Genomic DNA, 24,921 nt, shown 5'->3' on the forward strand with positions numbered 1-24,921 from the left:
TGCCATAGCGACGTCGGGGGCTGCCGGGCCTGTGCTCACTATGTCGGCCCCACAGATGCGTTGGCATGGCCATTCCTCGGCCGTGATCGAGTGGCCCCGCCAGAGCGGAGACCGAGCCTCCAGCTGCCCCTCGTTCTCCGCCGGACAACTCTGCCAAAAGCTTAGGCCTGTCTCGAGAAAGGATGTCTCCAGCCACGACGGTACCTGTCACCTGCAGTACCCCCTGATTTGAAACCATGCACCTCTTCGGTGGCTACTAACCCCCACCCAGGCTAATTGCAGGCAAACCGAGCCCTAGGTGTAGCAGTGACCTAGCAGTGTTGGGTTAGTGGTTGGACCTGATGATCTTAAAGGTCTCGTCCAACCAAGGAAATTCTGCAGTTCCAAGAAAAGTGATTGGCAGGAGCACAGGCACCTCAGAAAAGCCAGTTTCACAAGGCATATAAATATCTGCCAAGCCGTAGGGTGCTAACAATAAATAAGCTATTGCACATTCTCAGCTCTTCTCTTTTGATTCTAACATCATCCACCCCAGCAAATGGATGTTGAGCCTTAATTTAATTGAGGCATCATGCCTGTTGTTTGGGGGCTATCTGCATTCCAAAGTAAATATGTGCAGTCACTGCTTTCTCCCCACTTCAGAAAACAGACTATAACTTATTATTCAAATTTTATGCTAGGAATACTCAATGACTTGGAAGTCATGATCTCTTAGAACAAAAATTGCCTTGCATTTTCCCTGCATTTATTATAACCTCCTTGTCTGATCAAAAATCAGCACAGGCACAAGTAAAGTACCTCTCCTGCCTATGAGATGTATAGTCTTTTTCTAAATATTTCAGTACCTCCAGCATTAGGAAGATCCCCCCACTCACGAAGAAATGAAGGCTCCTGAATTCTGTGGACCTGAATTACCTCTTAACCTGTGCTGAGGTAGTTCACAGACCAAATATAGGGAAAACCCTTATACCTATCCTGTTTGGGGGTGCTGGGACACACCTAGTACTGACTAAAAAGTTGTCGGCTTGCACCTAAATTCTCTAACTGCAGACATCTGATTATTTATAAACATATAAAGCTACTGGGCAGGTTAGGCTGCAAGTTCAGTTAAAGCACTGAAAGCTTATAGATGGGCATTTGTTTTATTCTTTAAAATTAATAAAAAATATGAATAGTTCTAATTCTGCTATACAATTTCAAAATTACATAGGTCCATGCCACATACATAGTATTATAGAATTTGCATTCCCCAGCACTCATCCTGAAAAAAGTTAATTTACTTACAAGGTAGAATCCACAACATATTTTTCTCAGCTTCCCTTGGCTGCTTCAATTCAAATTTCTCTCTATCACTTGGGGGTGAAATAGGTTTTAAGCAATATTTTTAAAAGAAAAGGAGAATTTCTATCATTTGGACAAAGTTTAATCATCACAGTAACCACAAGTATCAAAGTATATCTAAAGGAGTCACCAAACGGTGTACCAACACTTATTATATAAAGAAAACCACTCAGTCCTCTTCAGTGAATTAGACCAGTGGCTTCTAGTTAAGAATCACTGATCTGGACAAGGTGGAAGTAAACTCCTTATGAGCTGCTGGGACTCTTTTTTTGTCTGTCCCTCCTCATCACTGTATTACCAAGGGTTGGTAACACCTGAGATTTTGGAGAAAGCACAAAGATACTATGAAACACCCTAATAACCCACATCCCAGATGACGGTAGAAAGACGTATCTAGAGGTCTGATAAGAAACATAATTCTGTTCATACATTAACGACAATTAGATAAATAACTTGGTATTTGCAATAATAATCATCACTTAAATAGTTAATGTTTACTTGAAGTTGCTGTCATCACATTTTACAGCTCTCACTTCTACAAGATGAAAGGGAGTCATTCATGTTTGAGTCACTAAACCCTGTTACCAGACCACTGTGTGACTGTGCTTTTGCACCAAGCATCTCAAGTGTTAGAATCCCATACTTCCTAACCCAGTATCAGGACACCAAGCAGCTGACTCTGAATTCCTATGCCCATGGGCCTGGTAATAGGAAGAATTATTGCCTTTCTTACACACAGTTTGACTACTTGTCCTAAATAATCTATGGGCTATTTCAACTGCTACTGTCTGAAGTTTGTATGCTGTTTTGACCCATCACACACACAGTTTGGTACTAGTAAAATCAGTTGTCACTCAATGTGTCTTGCAACAAATACTGACAACCATACATACAGTGAAACCCATGTGGTCAAACACCTGTAAATGTAGAGGTATTTGTACTAGAGTTGCACAGGGGCATAGTTTAGCTTAAAGCCTGGAGGAGTGCCACAAGCTTTGTCCTGTCCCTCTCATATCACAATGTCTATTTATAGCATTTTGTTTGCCTCAGTTGCCTGTTTCAGGATTTTTATGGGAGTCTTGCATCCTTCCCTCAGTACTTCTGTCTTCAAAGAACAATAATAAAAATGGGAGAACGATGCCACAAAGAGCTGTTAGGGAGTTGAAAAGTGGATTTGGATTAAAAAGTGGGATTTTCGTGGTCTACAAAACTGTGTTGAAAAAAAATTAAGTTTTTCCCTAGGAAGATTTCTGCTTATAAAACAATTGAAATAAAAATATTTTTTAATCTGTTTACATATTAAGTGGGGGAAAAAAAAGAAAGCAAAAAAAAAAAAGAAGAAAGCAGTACCTTTCTATGCTTGTACTTGTGCTGAGAAACTCTCACACTACCAAATCACTCCTAAGAGTATTTTAAAATTATCTTTTGATACACATCTTCCAAGACCTCTTCCACCTCTCTTCACGTCCTTACAAGAGACAGATGTGGTCTTTGAGGAATGTTCTCATTATAAGGAGATCCCTCATTTAGTTTAAGACTATTAAAAGTTTTCCTGATCTTCTTTCCTATCAAATTTCTCTCATCATCCCCTGAAGTAAACAGTGCTTCTCAGTTATAGGTAGGGTGGTGGCATTATAGCTGCATAATAGCTGCATAGCAGCAAAACAGAGTTCACAGCACTACGTTACAAAGGCAGTTGAAGATAGTGGAATAGCATTAGTGTCCTTCTGTATACATGCAAATATAAGCAACTGTAAAGGAACTACCTTTGGAAGTCTCTTGTACAAGTAGTAGTTACGGACCTGAGATAATTACAACTGTTCTAATGGCATTCCTTTCAATACAGTAACTCTGTGGTAAATTCAAATCTCAAATTCTCACTGATGAACAAGTCATCGCTCTCAACTTGCTATCCTTTTAGAAAGTATCGTTTTAATTGGTCTTTATCTCAATACTAGGGTTTTTTGTTTTGTTTCCAGTCAAATTATGATCAAAAGCAGTTCATCCGCACTTTCATTGGTTCAGACCTGTGAAAAAGTTCTATCTTCCTGAAAGTCAGTTTGTGTGGAATTTGAGAGAATGGGGCTTTTAAGCCACACATGTTTTAAATCCATTGATGACTTTTTTTTTCTTTTTCTTTTTTTCTTCTTTTTTTTTTTTTTTGTAAATGGCTGATTTCAGTCAGAAGTTCTTCTCACCTATATGAAAACTCATATGGTTGAATGTATTGCATGTGTTTTTCTTTTGTTTGCTATGGCACCTAAACATGCTTAGCATTTTCAAGGCCCTACCCCTTCTCCAGAAAGCCCTGACTACAGCTGGAGAAGAATTGCTTTAACAACAGATTTGCTTTATAAATAATTTGACTTTTGCAGCTCATTTAAAGATTTCTTTTTTTTCACAGCCACAAGTGTTTCCAAATCAGTCTGCAATGCCTAGTGCTGCACCCAGCCTACACTGCTTTACTTTGTGTTAAAAAGAATTAACCCTACTTTGCAACTGACACCCTCTTCTGCATAGCTGTAATGTACCTGAAGTAAGGCAAATACTACCCTACCGAAAGGCTCTCTTTACAGTTAAACGCTATCTTTCCGGTCTGGGATACGTGCTGTTGTTTTTCAAATCGTATAAAACAAAACATTTTACACTTCAAAAGGTCAGCCCCTTCAGCACAGCAGCCTGGGCCAGCAGGCATCTTCCAGACTCGCTGCAGCAGAGCGCAGCCCTTTCGCAATCGGAGCCCACCAAGTGCAGGGACCTTGAGACCTGCAGCCACCGTGCGGATTGCTGCTGCCAACGCTCCCAGGGCCTTCTTTTGCCTTTTTGCCTTCTTTCTTGTTTTTCCTCCCCCACCCCGAACAAGCCGTCAACAGCACTAACTGGCTCAGACATCAACCACCCCCCCTCAGCTAAAAAAAATTGTACAGATGCCTGCTACAGCAATGCAGCTGTGAACTGTGTTGAGGCTCATCGTCTATTTATAAACAGAAAAACTGCAGCATCCTATACCTGCAGGGTGGGATCAGTCACACAGAAGACCTGCTCTACTTGATCTGCAGGGATCTACCGCTTTCCCCCACCGAAGGCTTAACTCTCCCTAATTACTATATTTATTTCATTTTTCCCAGTGTTATGCAACCCTTGACCACAACTTAAGGGCCTAAAATTTAATAATGTATTTTTTTTACCACTAAAAAGCTGCATAACACCAGACTTCTGGTAGCATTTCTATTAGTCCTATATTGAAACATTGCCCTCTCCTCTCCTAAATCATTGCTAGCTGATGAAGTTACAAAAGAAAAAAACTGAGCAACCTGCTTGCACTTTGGTCCTTCCTTCCACAACACATAGAGCCTGATAAAAGGCTGAGTGCCCCTAACATAGCCATCACCGTCCCCTTCACAGTGAGACAATAAACACCTAGCTCCTGCAGCTATAAAGAAAACCCATCCCACTTAAGGCCTTACAAGCCCTTTGCCTTCTCCCAGCTCTTCAAGGGCTTGCCCAACCACGAGGTGAATGAGCTGGGGACACACAGGGGAACATTTGCCCCCCTCATGACCAACTCTCCTGTTCCACTCACACCAGGTGGCACTGTTGGGTTTCATGATATGCACACATCCATACACCTTGCCCAACACTGACGCTGATGTGGGCTGTAAAGTCATGATTTTCAACCTTCCTCAGTTTCTGAATCCCTAAGCTTTGCCTATTTGAAGAGTGGTCCTACTCAGATACTCGACACAGGGAGACTATTTTGTAGAACTTGCTTTTCTACCTTGTTCCTGGCAGTCATCAGAAGAGTATCCTATGGACCCCCAGGGACGGTAGACCACACATTTAAGACACTGGTGAAATCAGCATGGCCCTTGGACAAGCACAAAGAGAGACTCAAACCTTTTAAGACTACAGAAAAGAAAACCATTGCAGAACAGAGGTGTTTATCCTTTTCAAAATGTTAAGTACTCTGAATTAAATTACATGAAACAATTCATACTTGCAACTCTGATCAATACTTAACATATAACCCTCCCTCTTTCACTGTGCCCCTTTATTACTGCTTTTAACTTCCCCATATACTATTGCCTTCTGATGATGCATGTTCTCATAAACTTGCTTAGACTTGCTAAAATTTGCTTAGGTGGGGAGTTTCAACTTGATCTCTTTCTTCCACGCACAATATTCTTCACTGACTCTACCCTTATTAGCCCATTTAAATTTCCAGCAACTGAAGGGAGAGTTTGTTTGCCTGTGAAGCAACACTGACAGAGCTGTTTAAAGTTAAACTGAAAAACAAATTACAATGGAATTATTTATACTTCAAAATACTTAAATTTTCTTGATACTAATACCATTCAAATGTTACTTAAGCCTCAGAAAGTATTAACCAGCTAAAAGTTCTAAGAGTTCCCTATTGCCTTTCATTCATTGGCACCCACTTGGCTTCATGTGTCTTGCCCAAATTTAAATTAGGCTATCTGAATTTGCACAATCAAGGTACCAAATTACTGGGTGATTACAAAATCTCTCTTTTCAAAGGCTCTACTTTCCGAACGCAAAACACTTCCTAAAATAAGGATCATATCAACTGCAAATATGATTGAAGTCAGATGGAAGCAATAGCTACTGTTCTGTTGAATACAAAGAACATGGAGCCTGACAAAGAAATGGAAAGCAAAGAGCAGTGAATATTGCATTTGTCCATGAATCCAGAACGGTGACACACACACTGCTATCCCATTTGCCTTACAAAAACACCACTGTTCCCATGCAAGAGAAAAACTAGTGAGTTCCAAGTGAAAAAACTATGAAATACAGGAAAAGATTGTCATTCCATCATTTTTCCACTTCAGAATAGAACAGAAACAAACAACTTCTAGCTGAAAAAGGAGACTCATTTGCTGTTGCTGGCTACCACTTTTTTCTCCAGTTTTGTGTCCATGAAAAGTGGATCTCCGACACATAAATCCTAAAGTAGTCTTGAAAAATTGAACATGTGTCCAACTTGTGGAAATAATCATACGATTTCAGCAACCTCTGCCATGCAATAGTACAAGATGGCCTTGTATTTCACAGTTAAAAAAAAAAAAATCTCTTAACTTCCAGTCCTACAAGAACAATGAGAGGAAAGGAGAATATATCTATAGGGAGGAAGAAAAATCTTTTGCAGGAAAAATGGTAGTGAAAGACGCAGTGTTCATGCCCAAAATCTGACAGAAGAGGCAAAGGTGAATCCATCGGAGGTTATATATTTCTGCTGTCATTAGTGCCCCCCATTCCCAGCCAGGGCAGACATAGTGGCCCTGGCTACTCCCAAGACCTACTTACAGTAAGGTTCTCCAACTTTAGCAGTAGTCAACAATTATTGGAAAAGCCTGGATTTATGTCACTATTCCAAAACAGTCATGCTGGGTTGAGGGGGCATCATGAAATTATGCACCCTTGTGTGTTTGTTAATCCCAAAATCCCAAACCATAACTGTTACCTTCTAGCAAGAGACCTTCATGAGGCCTCAAATAAATCAGGGACAGGGCTAAAAAAGAAAACTAGAGCTCCTTAGGAACAGAAAAAAGCTCCTTATATACATATTCAGAAAGCAGAATCTTATACTATTTAAAACAATCTATTTATAAAGCCTTCATGATCTTTAAATGAGAAGCACTTCAAAATTATCTTGATCTATAATTTCAGCAACACACATTGTTTACCACGACTGATGCTGCAACATTAGAAGATCAAACTAATAACCATCAGTGTGCACACAGTTAACCCTCTATTTAACTATTAATTCTATTAGTTTTACTAGCAGGAGACTGTCCTGAGTTTAGAAGCCCATTACAGACACAGCAGAAGAATCAGGCATTAAAATGAGAGGCAATGCAAGACCCTTTTCCCATCTTGCATTAGAAATTAAAAGGTTTAACCTGTCCTGGTGTTATTGCATTCATCAAGAAATGTGAAGTTGTTAAATTATTTTCTACAGCCAAATTCTACTCATAGCTCTATAGTGGCTTCAGCAATCTCATGACGCATACAACTATGGTAATACAGTTTCATTACACTGAACCACACACATCCCTGTCAGGGTACATTCACCAGGGTGGCACACAATATGTGGAATTACTATCATTTAAAACAGATTTGCTGTTTATTAGTGCAGTACACAGATACAGCTTTGGGAAAAGAAATCCTCTTTCCTTATCCACCTTAAACACCTGCTGTTGTGGCAAATGGAAGCCTCTCTAGTATATAGCCATGATCAGGTAAACACAGCTAGTGAAAGCATAGAAGTGGGATCTGGCTTCTGCTGCTGCAGCAGCTCCCATCCGTGTCACCGTTCCTTCTACGCTTTAATCTTTGTTACTGTTAAAGCTGCCGGGAGCAGCCGAGGCCACACCGCAGGTGCAGCCTAAGAGGCTTTTAGCTCAGCACGCAACGCAGCTCAACATCAGTGCAAAATTGCGCTCGCTGACTGCACGCCGCCCGTTTCTCGGCGAGCAGAACGGCCCCGCTACACCGAGCGCGGCTCCACAGGTCCCGTTCCCAGGCGGCCGGCTCTAGGAGGGCGGTAGCCCCTCCCGCGGCGACCAGCTGGCCTTTGCGGCCCCGGCACCCGGCCTGGGCGGCGGGGAAGCAGGAGGAGGAAGCTCCCCGCAGCCGGCCCTTACGATGCACCGCACGTACTGTTTTGCAGGAAGTTTCCACGCTGCTCAGTTTAATCTGTGCACAGGGGGGCTGAGAGGAGCGCGGCTGGAGAGCGGTGGAAAGGGGAGGGCGGGGAGAAGGAGGCGGTAGCAAGAGCGGTCGTGTTTAATTTTTTAATGAGGGCAGTTTGAGAATCGCCTGGAGGGGTCGCATCGCCAGGTGGCGAGGGGAGCCCGGGCGAGCAACCCCCGCCGTCCGGGACCGGAGCCGGCCGAGCCGTCGGGGCTCCAGTCCGGGCGAACCGGGACAGGCAGCGAAGCGGGCCCGGAGCCGCGGAAAGGTCCGCGCTCAGCCACCATGGGCAGCGCGGGCGCGAAGGAGAAGGGTTCGTAGCGCGGGCAGGGCGGCGGGTCGGGGACGGGGGCCTGACCTTGCGGCACTGCCCGGACGGGCAGGAGGCACACAGCTGGGTGCGGGGGGCAGCGGGCGAACGGTCGACGGCAGAGGAAGGATAAACGCATAAAGGTGCCCTCCCGGGGAAGTGGGGCCACTGGCAGTGCGGGCTGTGCTTCCAGCCGTGCAGCAACAATTACTCTGCAGGTGCTCGGTGTCTCACAGCCGCCATCCCCGGGGAACGAGCAGCGCTTCTCCAGGCTCACAAGTTAAGGATGTTGCTAGCGACCGCTTTATTGCCGTGCCGCTCTGTATTATCCCAATCTAGACCACATATACGAATTCACAGCACGGGAGCTCTTTGTCCAGTGGAGACTCTAGGCGTGCGTATTTACTGCATTGCTTATCTGAAAGCTGGAAGTGCCACTGCCTGGCTGCTCCTTTGCAGGGGAATGCTGTTTATGGGGGGAAATTGTTGCCTGCAACCTGAGTTACCTTGCTGCAAAAACTGCCTGTTTTGGTGAGGCTTTGCTGTCCTTGCAGAACAGTAAGCCATGCCTTCATTTGCTGGACATTCGTATCCTGGCCTTCCTACCTTACACCTCTCTGTATTGTCTGAGAAACCTCACCCTGAAGAGAGAGTCTTTCCCCGAGCAGTTTAAGAGAATACAGGCTTGCAGTGTGCACATGAGCATTACGGATTGGCTGTGTGGTCACCGAGCTGTTATTGCAGCATTTCTGGCCACGTGTTGTTAACTTGGATAACTTGGACCCTTTGAAGAATTTCAAATTAATGCTGATTTTTATCTCATTAGGTCTTCACCATTGCTACTTACCACCTCCTACACCCAATTCCTATAATAGCATTCCTGGAATACAGTTCAGTTTACTTGACCAGTTAAGTGCAAATGGGCGGTTCTGAAACTCTCGGAGGATGCCTGTTTATATCCCTAACCATACCAACACCTTTTTAAGTCAGGTTTGCTGCCACTCAAACACAAACCCAGGACTGAAACTACTTGAAGTACCTTCAGAATGACCAGACCCATGAACCAGCAGCTGGGCTGCAGATATCCAAGGGAGAACAGATGGCCACTGATACAGTCCATTTTGTTACACACCATCATTTATGAAGTGAGTTTTCAGGCACCTGAGGCTTAATCATGCCCAGATGATGAATGCTCCCAGCTTGAGCAGACATAAAAGGTGCTCATTTCCAGCACTGAGCCATTACAGAAAACCAAAACACCACCATCAACAAAAACCTATAGGGGGTTCTGTGAGGGAAGGACTGAACCCCAAAATGCTAGGAAGATTATTGAAGAAGTCTTTATTTAACACTTACTGGCTGCTTTTTAATCATCTCAGTATTTCTGAGAACATGAGGGTTAAAGCAAGGTCTGAAAAAAGTGACACCCAAACAATTGAAAGGCCTGGTCTGTCATCTTCACACCAAATACTGTTACAGTTGGGCTGGTGATGCTGCAAGAATAAGAATATCAATATCTTTCTTCCAGCTTCCTCACAATACTTAGTGCCCACGGCATTCTACTTCACCCTCCATAGGTTCAGCCAGCACCCCCAGCTGATACCTCTTCTTACCTCAGTGGTCTATGTGCTAAGCATTTGTCTCATTGCTATTTTGTCTAGGACTCAAATTGTTTCTTTTGGCCTCATAGGGGTCTCCAACAGCCTTTCATTTCACAGCAGGACATTGAGGAGCCTTTCTTTAAGTCAGTATTTTTATATAGGCAGTGATTCAAACGATGAGCACAGTATTGACCAATTTAAAAAAAAAAAAAAAAAAAGGTTGAGAGAGATCAGTCTGATTCCAGCCCCTACAAAATGACTCTGCAGATTCTAACTGATAATAATGTCTGTCCCCATCATACTGCTCTGAAAGTTATCTTCAAGGTTTTTTGGATCCAGGCCACCTTAGTTAGTATTCACAGTCTTCTGACTCATGACTTGACACGTAGACTGGAGCAAAAGAGGGGATATCTGACTAACTGGGAGAGGACATCTAACCTATGTGCAGCACTGAAATGTGAAAGCAATAAAAAAGCACTCAAGGTCAGCCTTATTACCACATTTTTGGTAATACATAATTAGAACAAAATGTTCTGTGAACTTTAAGGTTTCAATTACAATTTCTGAAATTCAGGACAAGGAAGAGAAGAACACAAAGCTTTCCCAGTACTCCCAGTACCAAGTACCCCACAAGCAAAATGCCCACTGTTTTCTCATGCAGCTGTTCAGCCAAACTCTTGCCAAATAAAGGCTAAAATACCAATTTCCTACCTCTCAATGTTTCAGCATCAGTCAGGCTTTGCACACAGATCTGCCTTATAATATCTCCTGACAAGAACATAATGTACAAACAGATGCCACTAATTCCAGTGTGTATCCTGCAAAATTAGTAAGACTGGAAGTCATATTCATGGAATACAAATCTCTGCGGTGAAGAAATATTGCCTCAGATAAATACTTTCTTGGACTCCCCTGAAATGCAGGGCTCTCTGTAGCCAGCCTACCTGTAAAATTTCTCTCCATGTCTTTCAAGTTTCCATCTTTCTGGGTCTGGCTTTGCTAGGTAGTGTCTATATATGATTCTCTTGTCTCCATATCATTCTCTTGTGTAAGCCTTCAATTGAATTTTTATTACCCAGTGTTCTAGGACTTTTGGAAGGTAATTTTTTTCCCCCTTGACTGGCTCTTGTTCAAATCAACTAATTTTTCACATAAATTTGTGATATTGAACTTCCTGTGATTTTTTTTCCTACAGAAGGTCAAGCTTAATAGAAAAATTGGAAGTATGCCCAATGAAAATCCATACAGCAGGTGGGATTTATCCATGATATATTTTCAGAAAATAAATATTAACTGTTGTTGACATTACTACTAATTCCCATAGGCTATATCTGGTTCTTTTCTCCAACTTAACAGGAATTAAAAAGGCATGACCCAAAGAGCAGAATATTATTCAAAACAAGGAAGGCTGTCATACACAGCTATGTAGAATGTTGGGTCTTACATTCTGGCAAATGTGTAAAGACTGTAATACAGGAAACCATATTATTTTATGCCTACTACTGAGGGCTATTGCAAAAAGAAAAAGACTTATGCAGTGCCCTTTTACTCCTTGTGTCGGTGTGAGCTGAAATTCCCCCCCCCACCAACAATAACCAGGCTAGCCCAGTCTGGAAGCAAATGAAAAGCTGTATTTACAAGCAGAGCCTAAAATCTACAATGAAATGCAATGAATATGTACAAATATACAAAATTCACGACATTCACAAATATATACAATCAACAGAAAAGCACAACCGATCTCCCTTTGCTTCCCCCCAAGGGGACCCTCCCAAAGGGGCCTCTCTCTCCCAGGAGCTTCCCCCAGACCCCCCTGGACAGAGAAGCAGAGTTTAGTTAGAGCAGAAAGTTGTTAACTTAGCTGCCAAGGTCAGTGTGTTATCTTCAGCCAGAAGAGAAGAAGAAACAGCAGCCAGACAGCCCAGCAACTGCCCCCACTGCCGAACGCAGAATGTGCCGAATGCCTACTTTGTTTTGGGTAATAGTTCTTAAACATTTCTATCTATCCAATGGAAGTGTTTAGAACAATCGTTATTTTGCTTTCTTACACCCAATAGTGACTTATTTACATTCTTTCACTTTCTCTGTTCTGAACTTTGCAAGGAAAAATTAAAAAGACAGTTTCAAACCATCACACTCCTTGTTTTAAAATTGCCATTCTTTAGGATAATACTAAAACACACAAATTCAGCAGTTAGAAAGGAGACATCGAACAAAATTAAAGTTCTGTACATTTCTGTCTTCTCAGGAGGAATACCAAATCTTATTTTTACTTTTTCTATTACTAATTGTAGGTTGACTGAGGTTATGGCCACTTTCAGCTATGACTGTAGTACAGAATAGAGATACTGAAGTTCACTTTACACTGACTAGCAGTGCCAGGTAGCTGAAGCAGTGTAGTCATGGCAGCACAGAGCTCTGAGCGGCCTAATTACTCTGCCAAAAAATAAATGGATACTGGGAATTCCATTTCCCCCTGAGGTGTGTTAGTTAAATAGGTGTTAACACAGCCAGAAACCTTCAAGCTCCAACCTTAGAATAAAAATGCCTTTGTCCTTTGGCACATTTGATGTCCCATCCTTCCAATTCTCCTGCTGTCTATAATAGAGACAAAGAAAGATGTGATTTCAGTGTCTGATGGAAACCCTAAAATAAAGCAACCCCCAACTAAGATCTATACGTAAGATCTTGAAGAGACAAAAATAAATCTATCCTGGCTGGAAACACACAGAGCTCTTCTGGTGGCAGTGGCAGAGTGGAGATAATCAAACATCCTGCCTTCACAGGACACTCATCAGGGTCAGTCTTCTGAGTTCCATGAGAAGCATGTTTAGACCTGGTGTTTTCTATGCCTGTAAGAATGTCAGGATATGTACATATTTAGCGGGGAATACCAAGCAGAAGAAACAAAAGCAAAATTTAGGGGAAAGGAATTGAATTCTGTTATCACTTCTCCTACCCGTCTTTCCAAATATACAAGAGGTGATGCGATTAGAGGAAGCTAAAGGGGCAGTTTTACCAATAAGCCATTTCAGAAAACATACTGGTTTCTCCAGGTGGAGACCTTGGTGACCACTGCCAAATCAAATGTGTAGGCTTGTGCCCACTCTGACAAAACAGCTTGCAACAGCCACATGTTGAAATTGCTCAGTGTTGAGAAGACAGAACGCCAGAACAATGTGAATTCGCTGTCTCCAAACAGATGCCAGTAAATGGATGGTGTGTAGAGGCTGAAAGTTGCAATTGTATCACATTAATTTAAATTTGAATAAACAACAGGATACTACTAAAATTCAAGCTGCTTTTAAATTCCAAATGTTTATATACTACAGCTCAGATATACACACCCCATGTAGACCTAACAAATCGATTCTGCTTTTTTGTGCAGGCAAAGAAGGAACAGAGGTGAAAATCCCAGAGAGTCACCAGGATGTGATGCCCAATGATGAACAGTAATTACTGCAGCAACACTTCAGCCAGCATGAGTGTCAACGAAGTGTCTGCCTTCCCTCTGACTTTAGAGCAAAAAACTGGGTTTGCCTTTGTGGGGATTTTGTGTGTTTTCTTGGGACTTCTAATTATCAGATGTTTCAAAATCTTGCTAGACCCCTACAGTAGCATGCCTTCTTCTACATGGGAAGATGAAGTTGAAGGGTTGGATAAAGGAACATTTGAATATGCTCTTGCATGAAAACTCATAGAATATCCTGCCTTAAACTCGATGGTGATTCCATTTTGGAAACCAACTGTTAAAACATTTGTTGTACATACCTGCATTTTGGACATATGTTGGTGGCATCCATTTTGTTAAATAAATATTTGTTGCGAATTCAAAAGGCACTTCGTGTTGCTTTTATTTGAGGAACACTGGACGGCAGATAAGAAAAGTTAACAGCAAAGAAATACCACAATAAACAAGTCACTAAGAAAGTCATCATGGCCAAAAACTGTTTCAAAAATCAGATAATAACTGTTTCTTCAGAGGAGAATCTCATTTCTACTCTGTGTCATGATAGGTTGGAGAGAAAGGCGAAGGACAAAAGACAGGCTCATGAATGCTGAACACTTCAGTGGTAACTCCATTCCCTGCTCATTGATACAATTTTCTGAACCTTAGAAACTGTGCTTGTATATTGGGAATACAGAAGGGGTGGACAACAAATAGTTGTGGCTCAGAGGAGGTGCCTGCAAGAGGTGTGTGTCCATGTTGCTGAGATGAGGAACAAGGGCTAGTTCACACACAGCCAATAATAAAGAACTTACGGGAAAGCTAAATATCATATCGATTAGTAACTCACCTCTCACCTTCCAAGAAAAGCAGATGCTGTACTACTGACTGTTTATAAGGAAAGTGTACATTGCTTCACCTGTGTGACACCTGATGTGGTCCTCCACAAACTGTGTAGCTCATATGAGGATTTTTCTGAGGATGAGAGGATTTTTCTGATAGGTCTCCCTTCTCCTCTACAGCAAAAGAGAGTTAAGCAGAATAAGTAGAAAGAAAACAAGCATCATGGAGGAAATTTTTGATTCTACAAATATTCAGCAATACAAAATACAGTACCTGCCCAGAACTGCAATATGAATCAATGCCACCACAGTCCTAGCCCAGTAGTGTCTCTCATATTGTTAAAAAAAATTAGGTAAAAGAGAAGAAGTGAATGTTAAGTAACTAATCCTACAGTCTGGCAGAATTGGTCAAGATATGCCAATTTTTTACTCCACAAAGTTACAGAAGATGATTCTGTTTAAACCAAAACTTAAGCTATCTGGTTAACAGCTCCCAGCATCAGTTACATCAGTTTGACAAGGCCAAAGCAGAGATAATCCTTTTTGAGGGCTGGGTACAAATGGGTATGCAGCATGACTGTCACAGCTATGAGCTGGCTGAAGGTCTGTGTACTCTCCAGCCCCTTTCCACAGCTGGTTCTTCTGTCTGTACTCCTACAACTGTACATAGTGTATGAGCTGGACTGTCAAGCTGAAGAATTGGTCATAGGAGATCCTATCAAGGCAGAACTGAGTGAAAGCAGAGACTCAAATCTGGGGATTCAAGGTCACCTTCATATACACAGCTGTTTAGCAAGTGTGACAGTACTTGAGAGATATTCAATTCAGTTTTTAACAAGGTTGGCATTAGAATTTGAAGCACTGTCACTTTCACTGAACAGCTCTGTTTGCAATGAGAACAAAGACAAGGAGATCAGTTCCAGCAGCTGGTTTCTTTTGCATGCATTTTGAAAAGCCCATGGTGTCCCTTTTGCCCTGTTCACTGGGCAGAGACGGTGGGCAGAACAGCAGATGTCCAGTGCTGTTTGGAACGTGAAATACTTGATTGTACAGGGAAGGACATGAATCTCGTCTGGTGAATGAAAGAGGAACAGCCAACACTAACCCATATCGGTACACTTGAATTATAAAATACAAACAATTTTGTGAATCAGATTCTGCAAAAGACAAAATGCCAGACCTTCAGAGGTTCAATATATTGCATTTATCCTAGTTAATTTATACACAAAATCAAAGGCAGATATTAGTACACTGATTCATGTGATCTGTTATTGCTGGGTAGGATCATCCACTGCAGAGACCTGACACTGCTATTGTTTTTACATGCACCTAATCAGCACAGCTGAGCTATGTGCTGTCAGGTTAGAGTGCTGAAGGTACTTAGGTTATCTAAGTATAGTTCAGTTATCTCTAAACTACACAGCAAACATGCCCAAAGAACCCTAATACTGTTTTATTACTTTTCTTCTTGATGCAATCTATTGCTGGAAGCAATTATTAAGTTCTCTTATGATCACTAAGCTTCATCATTTCCTGCTCACCTTCTGCACCCCCAGAAAGAATACACAGAACATAAATTTTCAAAGGTTTTCCTTAAATATGCAGAGTAAAACTCAGAACAGGGTTAGGAGCAAATGGTTCAAAAACACATGTAAGGGACAAGGGGACCCATCGATGACTGATCTGCTGACTTCATTGGAATATCTTCTATATGAAACATGCTGAGCAGAAGCCTGAACTCTTCTTATCTCCATTACTATATATGCAGAACTGAAAAATAGCGAGATCGTGGTCTGTGCACAGAATCAGGCACAGCTGGGAGGGAAATGGAGATAACAAAAGTATTTGCAGCCCCCCCTTAGAAATTTTGCAATACCATAAAGCCAGTAATTGTAATGGATAGGTGCATTTGCTGGTTAATAGTTAACAAGTTAGCATGCCTCTCTAAATCACCATCTAGAAATGTTTTGAAAGAGAGGGATTGGATGATCTATTCCATGTATTAAGCAGGAGAAAAATCTGGCCAATAAGGCAGAGTCTGTAATGCCCCAAAGAGAGGGACTCACTCTATGCTTGCATAAAAGAGGCAGATTGTCCTTGCCTAAAAACACAGGATTGAATGGTAAGTTAAATTATCCTGAATAAGGTAAACTTGATTCTTTGTGGGTAATGCTAGAACGCTAAACACAAAATTAATGGCAAATAGCAAATAATAGTTGAGAGACCTCTGGAAATACACTGTGAAAATCAAAGTGTTGTTTTCAAGAACAGCAGAAAGGTAAGAGACTTTTCTTTTACTAGCAAAAGAGTAATATTATGAAAATAAATCAGTGAAATTACAGAATAATTTTACTCATTGTCAGCAATGAATCAGGATTTCATTCAATCATGGAGATGGAAAGAAACCTAGTTTCATTGACCTTAATGATAGAAGATTTGTTCTTGCTCCTTCATGCCTGAAGATTAGACACTTCACAACTTTACAAGGCTAAAAGAAGCAGAATACTATCAATGATCAGAAATGAGTAGTAGTAATAATAATATTGATCATCCAAGCCCATCAGAAGTAAATTAAACTAAACTAAATAAATATAACACGTTGCTGTGAGGCTAACAAAACATTAAGCATGAAAACCAATATAAGTGAGAGGAGATTATAAAGTGGTTATCAGAGCAGAAAGGTGACAGCAGAATATTATCTATAGCTGATGGAAGAAATGAGAAAATATGCTTTTAACTATATCTCATACTGAAGATGGAGGACATTTGATTATCAGTTCTTAAAATTATAATTTTTATATGCAATTTTGGAGAAAATTTACATTGCTGAGGTATAAATATTGATGCAGCATTTCATCTTTCAGTGCCAAAGGGACAAATACATTTCACAAAATTTCTAGGAAATTTAAATTGGAAAAAAATCTCTGGAGGTCATCTAGTCCAACCTCTTGTGAAAGCACACAGCTTTAAAAAAATGCCTCTAATGGGCTTATTTACCTAGATTCTTAGTTCATATATTCCTTCATAGAGACATAATTTGTTTCTAAAACTTTCTGAGTTTATTCTGCACTTGCAGAGTTTCAGTGGCTAAGCATGCTCTCTGTTTTAGTCAGTTGGAACAGATCTGGATTCCTACTGAATTATACAGATGTATATAATCACACTCCCTTATCATACCTCAAGGTATGTTTCAAGACATTTGGATTGCCATTGTTTCAGTAGCTATTTTTAAGGCTAGCTGAGCAATCCTGTAAATTGCTGCAAAGGTCCTACATGCACTAAAGTTCTTAAAGGTAAGTATCCCTTTTGATTTGGGGGTTTTTATTTGCTTGCTTGTTTTTTTCAAGGGATCAGTATGGGAAAATGGAGGTGAGAAGCATATTGTACAGCTGTCATATGTTTACCTTTCTATGGGCTGCCACTCAGAGGGACCTAGTCAGGCTGGAGGAATGGGACAGCAAGGAATATCATGACATTCAGCAAGGACAAATGCAAATCCTATACCTCAGACAGACTAAACCCCTGCACCATACAGGCTGAAAAATCACTGGCAGGGAGAAACTGTTTTGGAAGGGGTCTGGTGAGCAGCGGGCTACAGAGCAGTTAGCACCATGGCCTGGGAGAAATGAAGGTGAGCAATGCCCTGGTGTTAACAGGACCTTAGCCATTAGATCAAGGAAAGCAATCATTCTCCTCTAGCACTTATCAGACTGTACCTGCAATCCACTTTCTGTCTACCTGTTTCCCTGCCACCTGGCCATGTAAGAAAGATATTGATGAATTTATGTCTGATGGAGGGCCACCTAGATGGGCAGGATTAGGAGCACTGACCTACAAGGAAATGGGAGTTTAACCAGAAGAAGAAGAAGAGACATTAGGGGAACCTAAGCAGCCTCTTGATACTTACAAGTAGGTTACTGACAAGGCAGAACCATGCTGTTTACTAGAGGTGCATAGCAGGAGAGTGAGAGTAGATACTCGTAGAGTAACACATGGATGTTTCCAGCTGGATATACAGGAAAAACAAATCAACAAAACAAACAAAACCCACTTTGAGAGCAATAAAGCATTAGAACAGTCTGGCAAGGCAGATCGTAGAATCTGTCCTTGGGGGATGTTGATAGTACTAGTAATAGCCCTAAGCAACCTTATTTACACTCAGTGATCCCTCTGCTTTGAGTGGGAGGCTGGACTAGATAAGCTCCCAACGTCCCTTCCAACCTGTGTGATTCTATGACTTGCTACTTCTTTGAAATATTTTTAAATGGTGTTTTGAGTGTACAAAGGTAAAATTGAATGTAAAATTCTGTGAACTTTACAATGCCTAGGACTGTTATTAATAGTTTTGAGTAATTATTGTTTTACCATAGCCATTTATTTCCTCCATTATAATTTAGGAAACTCAGTGCTGGTTTTGGATCTGTTTCAGTTGTCTATTTATTCCTCCATAATACATTGATTTTATTCACATAAGAAATTAATAATTTGCTGTATCTTAATTGCCTGGTCATAAATTGTCACCATACTGGAACTACTGAAAACTCAAAGCTTAGCTTTTGTACTTAATTTAAAAAATATATTTGATTAAAGTGTTTCCTGATTATTTAATTCTAGAATATGGGGGAAATACACATAGTATCATAATACTTAAGTGGAACGTAAACAGACTTCATGGAATCTTGTGTCACTTCCCTTGTACTGCCTATACTTTCACTGACTTCAATCAAACATTGCCTTATTAAAAGGAATATTATATTTGAAAATCAATTTTAGAGACTCAGGATCTGATCCAAAGCCCACAAAGTCACAAATCCTGATTTAGGGTCCTGCTGACTGTGCCAGCTTGCCACAAATGAGTGATTAGATCTCTTAAAGAATCACCACAGGTACTAGCAAAAGTGGTTTTAATGTGATGTTGTAAAAGCGTGACTTACCAGAGTTTGATGGCAAGGTTCACTGTATTACTGTACAGCACCACCTTTTGAACAATGACTCAAAACTACCAAGGCATGAATCAAAATTCTAAAGACAAAATCAAAGTTACTATATTACAAGGTTATGCATGATACTGATTGGTTACTTACCAAAGATCTGCTGTTGGTAAAAGGTGTCTCTGCCTCAAGGAGCAATCTTGAGGGGCATCTCAGCTCAAGTGGAGTTCTCGGCCATGTAGGCAGGTTGCTTAGCCAGCAGAGCTCAAGAAAGGGTCACTTAGGCTGTCATATTTATGGAATAAACTATCTTGTAGTCGAATCATGCAATGAAAGTGGTGTACCTGATACTCATTGTACCTACAACTTATTTTCTTCCTTGAAAAAGTTTTAGAAAAGCCACTATTCGTGTGTTAATTGCACAAAGGGTGTCCCAAGCTCATATGCATTGATGGTCACTGTGTTTCTCTCCTCCTTTGTGGGTTTCCAGAGAACAGATTGAAATTAAAAGAGTTCTTGGCCCCTTTGCAGCTTAGGCCTGTACCTAACCACCATTAGCTTGGTTAGGGGGTTGAGTGCATCTGTCACAGAAGGAAACAAACTCAGTCTGACTCAACTATTTTTCTACTCCACAAGTCACAGGATGAGAGTCTCATGGATACTCAGTGAGACAGGGGAGAGCTTATGGTAGAAAATTTATCAAACTATGAAAGTTAATACAATTTATTTATTTATTTATTTAATGGCAGCAGCACAGTGGACAACATTAGGAAGACTGCTTAGAGATTTCAAGAAAAATTTCTCAGAATTTTGCTACTCAAAGAACGAAGATTTCATATGCAACTACACTAAACCCTTCGCTGTAGCCACAACTGCCTTGCTGCAGCCACAGGACAAAGTTACCAGATCCTGATCTAAGTCTGTAGCATCCCTGAAGATGTCGATGAATAATCCACCAAATGTGTTCTTGGATCCAAATGCAAACCGGTTTCAAGTTAATATAATTAACGAAAGTCAAGAAAACACCGAAACAACCCAAGAGGACGTGGGCTCTGACCCACCACATTATGAAGAAACATCTTTTACTGATGAAGCACATAACAGACTGAGAATCAGTTACAGACCAGGAAAAAGAGAATTATATGACAATTTCCTTCAAACGGGGGAGAAAACAGAAGCTAGTTTACATCCCTATGATACTCACACTAAAATGTATTATCTACAGACTTTTGGCCATAACACACTGGACCCAGTTCCCAAAATTGATTATTATAGAAACACGGGCAGTGTCAGTGGGAATAAGCTCAACAGACCAAGCTTATTAGAAATTCATGAACAACTGGCAAAGGTAAGTGGAGAGGAAAGATACAAATTTTCTCTATTCCATTTCCAGGCTGTTAATTCTGTTTATTAATATGAGAAAGTCCTTAAATTCATGAACCTTGCCCAAGAGAAAAAGTACAAGTAATGACCATATTTCCTTTGGTAGCTGTGGTATATTTTCTCCCCTGTACTCTGCTCAAAGCAAATATTTTTATTAAAAGGTGATAGTAATGTACTTGATTAGCAGAAAAATATAGCTTAATCTTGTCATAAAATTACAAAACTACTGAATCTCTTCTGTTTCACTTCAGAGTTAGGATAGCACATGATGAATATCAATTCATAATTTAACCATGCTACATAATTCACACATTTTAAATTTGAAACTAATGTCAATGCATAACTAAGTCTCACTGATTCCTCTGTTGTATTTATTTTTATACATACAAGTATTATAAAAAACATTATGTGCAATAAATGCAATTGCAACTAATCAGAAACCCAAAGCACTACCTGTTTATTGCTGTAACAAACCATTCAAACTGCAAGAAGGAACCCAGACCAAGGGTGCTGAGGTTAGAAGTGCTCAGAAGAGGGATAGCAGACAAGTTTTCAGGTACTAACTCTGAATTAATTTAGGCCTTCATGCTCATTACACTAATGAATGTGGAGAGAATCTGAAGAGACTCTTGAATTACTACACAGAAATCATTCATGGAGGAGCAATTTGGCTAAATTCCTCCTAATCTATCACACAGAAGAGCTGTTTAGACTTTGCTTATGTAATAGATGGGACTATATCCATGTAAAACACACTTACAGAGAGAACTGCTGAACCAGATACAACTGGATAACCTGCCTTTGAAGGACTTTCTAGGGCTGCTTCTCTTCTTCCTTTCTGAGTGAACCTACTTTTGGTTAACACAGTGTAGGAGTTTACTATTGATACCTGTGACCAATGAATTTTTATGGAAAAAGTTTCCCCTTAGCAGACTCTTCTATTTCCCCCCACATACAGACTACAGTAAAAGAATAATGAAATAGCAAAACATGCCCTTTTTGGTGATAATCCTCACTTTTGTCACTCTCCATGGCTGACTGCCAGAAGAATATATATTGGTCAGGTATAATCCTTTGGGGATTGCACACTCTAAACTTCCACAAGCAAGAATTCAGTAAGTTGATAATATTGTCTCAAATATCAGATTTTCACTAACTTTGGTGTGATTGCCTTAGATAGGCAAGTAGGCCTTTTAAGGCTTGATTTCCCTATATGTAAGAATCACTGCCATGCAAAATAAATAGCTTGGAAATAGCTTGTAATGAGAGCTTCTGGGGACAAGAATAACCAGATTAAGCACTTTGCAATGGTTAAACTATTAAAAGTCCTACTGCAAAACAGTGGAATATGATATTCTATTGACTGGTAAAATTAGACTCTTGTCCTTTAAGTCACAATACCAAGTTCTCTGTAAAAAGCAGAGGAGAGACACAGGATACATCTACTTACAGAATTAAACCCCAACCTTTTTTGAGGTTCTTAATTGTGTACTTGTCAGGGCAAGTCTGCAAAGAGAGTCAAATTCAGACCAAAGGTGTCAATATGTAGCAAAACCCCCTATTTTTTTTTCTGCACTGGGTAATAGTGGAATGAGAACTCTCCAGTGAAAATGTGCTCCCATCATCACTCCACTCAGTTTTACACCTGAAGTTGAAATAATTTATAAAAGCATCTGATTTTTGTGTGTTAGTCATTCAAAACCCACTTCTCTAGGAATTCACCTGTCCTAAAGAGGATTAATATAAAATACTGAAACCAAGCAAATAAATAACCATTAGAAAATTAGGACCTGATTTTTTAGGATCTTCTTAGATCAGCTTCCTAGTTTTGGCCTGACATTTCAAATAAGGTCTCCACAGACCAGCATAAAATGGCTTACACAGAAAGGAGAAAGAGGTTTTTATTTATTTCCAAAAATGAATGCAAAGCGGATGTGAAAAAGGGAAGAACAGGAATCTGGTATCCACACTCATTTGCAGGTGTATAAACTGCTGCTCAAGTGACTAAACATACAAACAGACAAAGCTCTTACACAAATAAGTTACTTCAGTAATGGCCAGAGAACAGAAAAATAGGGCTTTGAACATAATCTGAATGAACATATACTGAGCATTACATTAGCATATTAAGGGTTTTCAGTTTTGACCATAATCAGAAAAGTCAGGAGTTTTTTGCTGTTGCATCTCTAATAGTTTGCTTATTTAAAACAAAATCAGATAATTTTATTTAACACATTTTAAGAGAAGATTAAAAAGATTCCATCCCAGATCAAATGAAAGGACTGCTGGAGAAAAGACTGTCATCTAGCTTGGTAGTTCCCAGACCGTTTCCAGTGTCCACCTTACAAGAAGATAACCAAAACAGGAATTTGATTATCTCTCAATGTAAGAAGGTGAATGTCAGAGGTAATGGGATTTTTGCTACACTGGCAACCCACTGTGCCCTTATGTTAGTTGGAGGCCTGGTCTGGGAGCCACTAACCACAGCACTGGAACAAATGACTTGCCATTAGCATGGTTGGAGTCTGTTCCTGCCTGTCCCATGGACTCACTTTGTGACCTTGGACAAATCACGTTGGTCTACAGAGTTTATTCTGAAGAATAAACAAACACGAGGTCATCAAACAGTAGATTAGTATGGAAGGGAATTAAGACGGGATGAAAAGGCTGAGCTTCTATCAGGAGGCACTAGCAGTACAGGCAGCAGGGTGGGGTGCCTACCCACCAGCCCCAGCCTGTAGCAGGCTCTCTAGCCACCACTGAGGAGGAGATTAAATGCCCCATTGAGTGTCTACAGGGGTTGGAGTGATAGCAAAAAAAAAAAAAAAAAGCAGTTCTGGAGAAGATGCTTTATTTCTTTAACACTAGAATCTGGGCTTACCTCACCAGATTTGAAAGCAATCTAACACCTATCACCCCTGGCTTTTTTGAAACTCAAATTGTTGTCGACACCTGTCCTGTTAAAGGCCATTGCCAGGTTCTGATCTGAAGTGACAGATGTTTGACTTTAGATTACTAAACATTGCATAAGCATTCCCACTGTGCTTTGATTCTGGGTTTTACATCAGAAGATAAATATTAATATTTAATACAATTTTAATATGCAATTTTTAAAATGTCAGAATGTAAGGCAGGCTGAAAGGAACTTCAAATATCTGATTCCCACACTGCAGGAGTCAGATGTTTGTCATCTTTTAGCAAGACATGTCAGTGTTTGCATGCATTAAGCCACAAATCACCAATTAAATCTCAAAAAAATAGTCTAAGTGTTATTTCACAGCTGATGCCTGGTGATAATTACTTAGGCTTAATATTTACCCCACATAAGAAATCATCTAACCTTTCTTCATCTTGGCTGTTCTCCACACTTGTTACAGAGAGTTGATGAGCTCATCATCTTTAGCCCCAGGAGAGATGAAGACTAAACTGTTCTGAAACAAGGAAAGGAAAATGTTTGGGGTTGTTTTTGTGTTTTGTTTGGTTGTTGTTGGCTTTTTTGTTTAAAAAAAAAATAAAAAGAAAAAGAAGTTAACTTTTAATTTTGGTAGCTTTTCAACATGTTCTGTCACTTTTAATTCCACATCCTTAACGCATAAGTAGCACAGGTACAGCTGCTTGGTAAATAACCAATCATTCACTAAAGCACACCAATTTGAAATGCATTTATTGAAGGTTTAAGGCCATAATTTATGGTAATGGCATTGAGAGCACATATTAATTCAAAGTACATAGGAAAAAACTTGTTTCAAGTACAAAGACTAAACTGTTGATTTTTTTTAATTTTTTTTTCTTTGAAATTCTGAGTACTGTGGCGAAAAAAAAAACAACCTCACATTATTCTGCTAATCTTCTTTAACTCACTTTAATTTACTGTCATTTGAGCAAACACAGCCATTATTATTTTAGAATACAAACTGTCAAACTGTCTGGAGCTCAGAGTCACAGGTTTTCAGTAGATCTTGTATGCCCGTTTCACATGTGGCTAAAGCACCATGGGCACCAAGTTTAACCCATGTTGAAATGGATTATTTCTCATTTGTGAGCACAGTCAAAAGCGTTCTACAACATTGCATCATGGTGGCTAGAGGCCCCATCAATGAGGGGGGAGTCCAAACATGAGCATAAGTATCATATACAGTTGGTCTTTATGTCTGTTTGTTTGCTGAGCTTTCTTAAGTCTGTGGAGAAAAACACAGAAATAGCCTTAAAGCTTAAACAAGGGGAAAAAACTCATATGTTTAGCAGAATCACAGATGTTTCCCTTCCTTGACCTGTTTAGTTAATCTGAAAATATTTCAAACTCCCTCCAAACCATAAAACCATCTTGACTCCTCTCCAGAAGTGACAC

General features: G+C 40.3%; 2 protein-coding genes across 3 annotated transcripts in view; both read left to right on the plus strand.

Annotated features, from left to right (window-relative positions):
- The first annotated feature begins 13,411 nt into the window (after positions 1-13,411).
- Positions 13,412-13,660, plus strand: CTXN2 (cortexin 2). The gene has a single exon (XM_054388209.1). It carries the CDS (start codon positions 13,412-13,414, stop codon positions 13,658-13,660), a length of 249 nt encoding a protein of 82 aa, XP_054244184.1.
- Positions 13,661-20,127: 6,467 nt separating this feature from the next.
- The window catches only part of SLC12A1 (solute carrier family 12 member 1), a 43,702-nt gene continuing 38,908 nt past the window's right edge, over positions 20,128-24,921 (plus strand). For both annotated transcript variants that reach the window (XM_054388169.1, XM_054388170.1), the window contains exon 1: positions 20,128-20,538. In XM_054388169.1, the coding sequence (XP_054244144.1) occupies positions 20,128-20,538 (411 nt within the window). The remainder of the gene's footprint in view (positions 20,539-24,921) is intronic.

The sequence above is a fragment of the Indicator indicator genome, chromosome 16 (genome assembly GCF_027791375.1).
Source record: "Indicator indicator isolate 239-I01 chromosome 16, UM_Iind_1.1, whole genome shotgun sequence".
In the NCBI taxonomy this organism is placed as follows: domain Eukaryota; kingdom Metazoa; phylum Chordata; class Aves; order Piciformes; family Indicatoridae; genus Indicator; species Indicator indicator.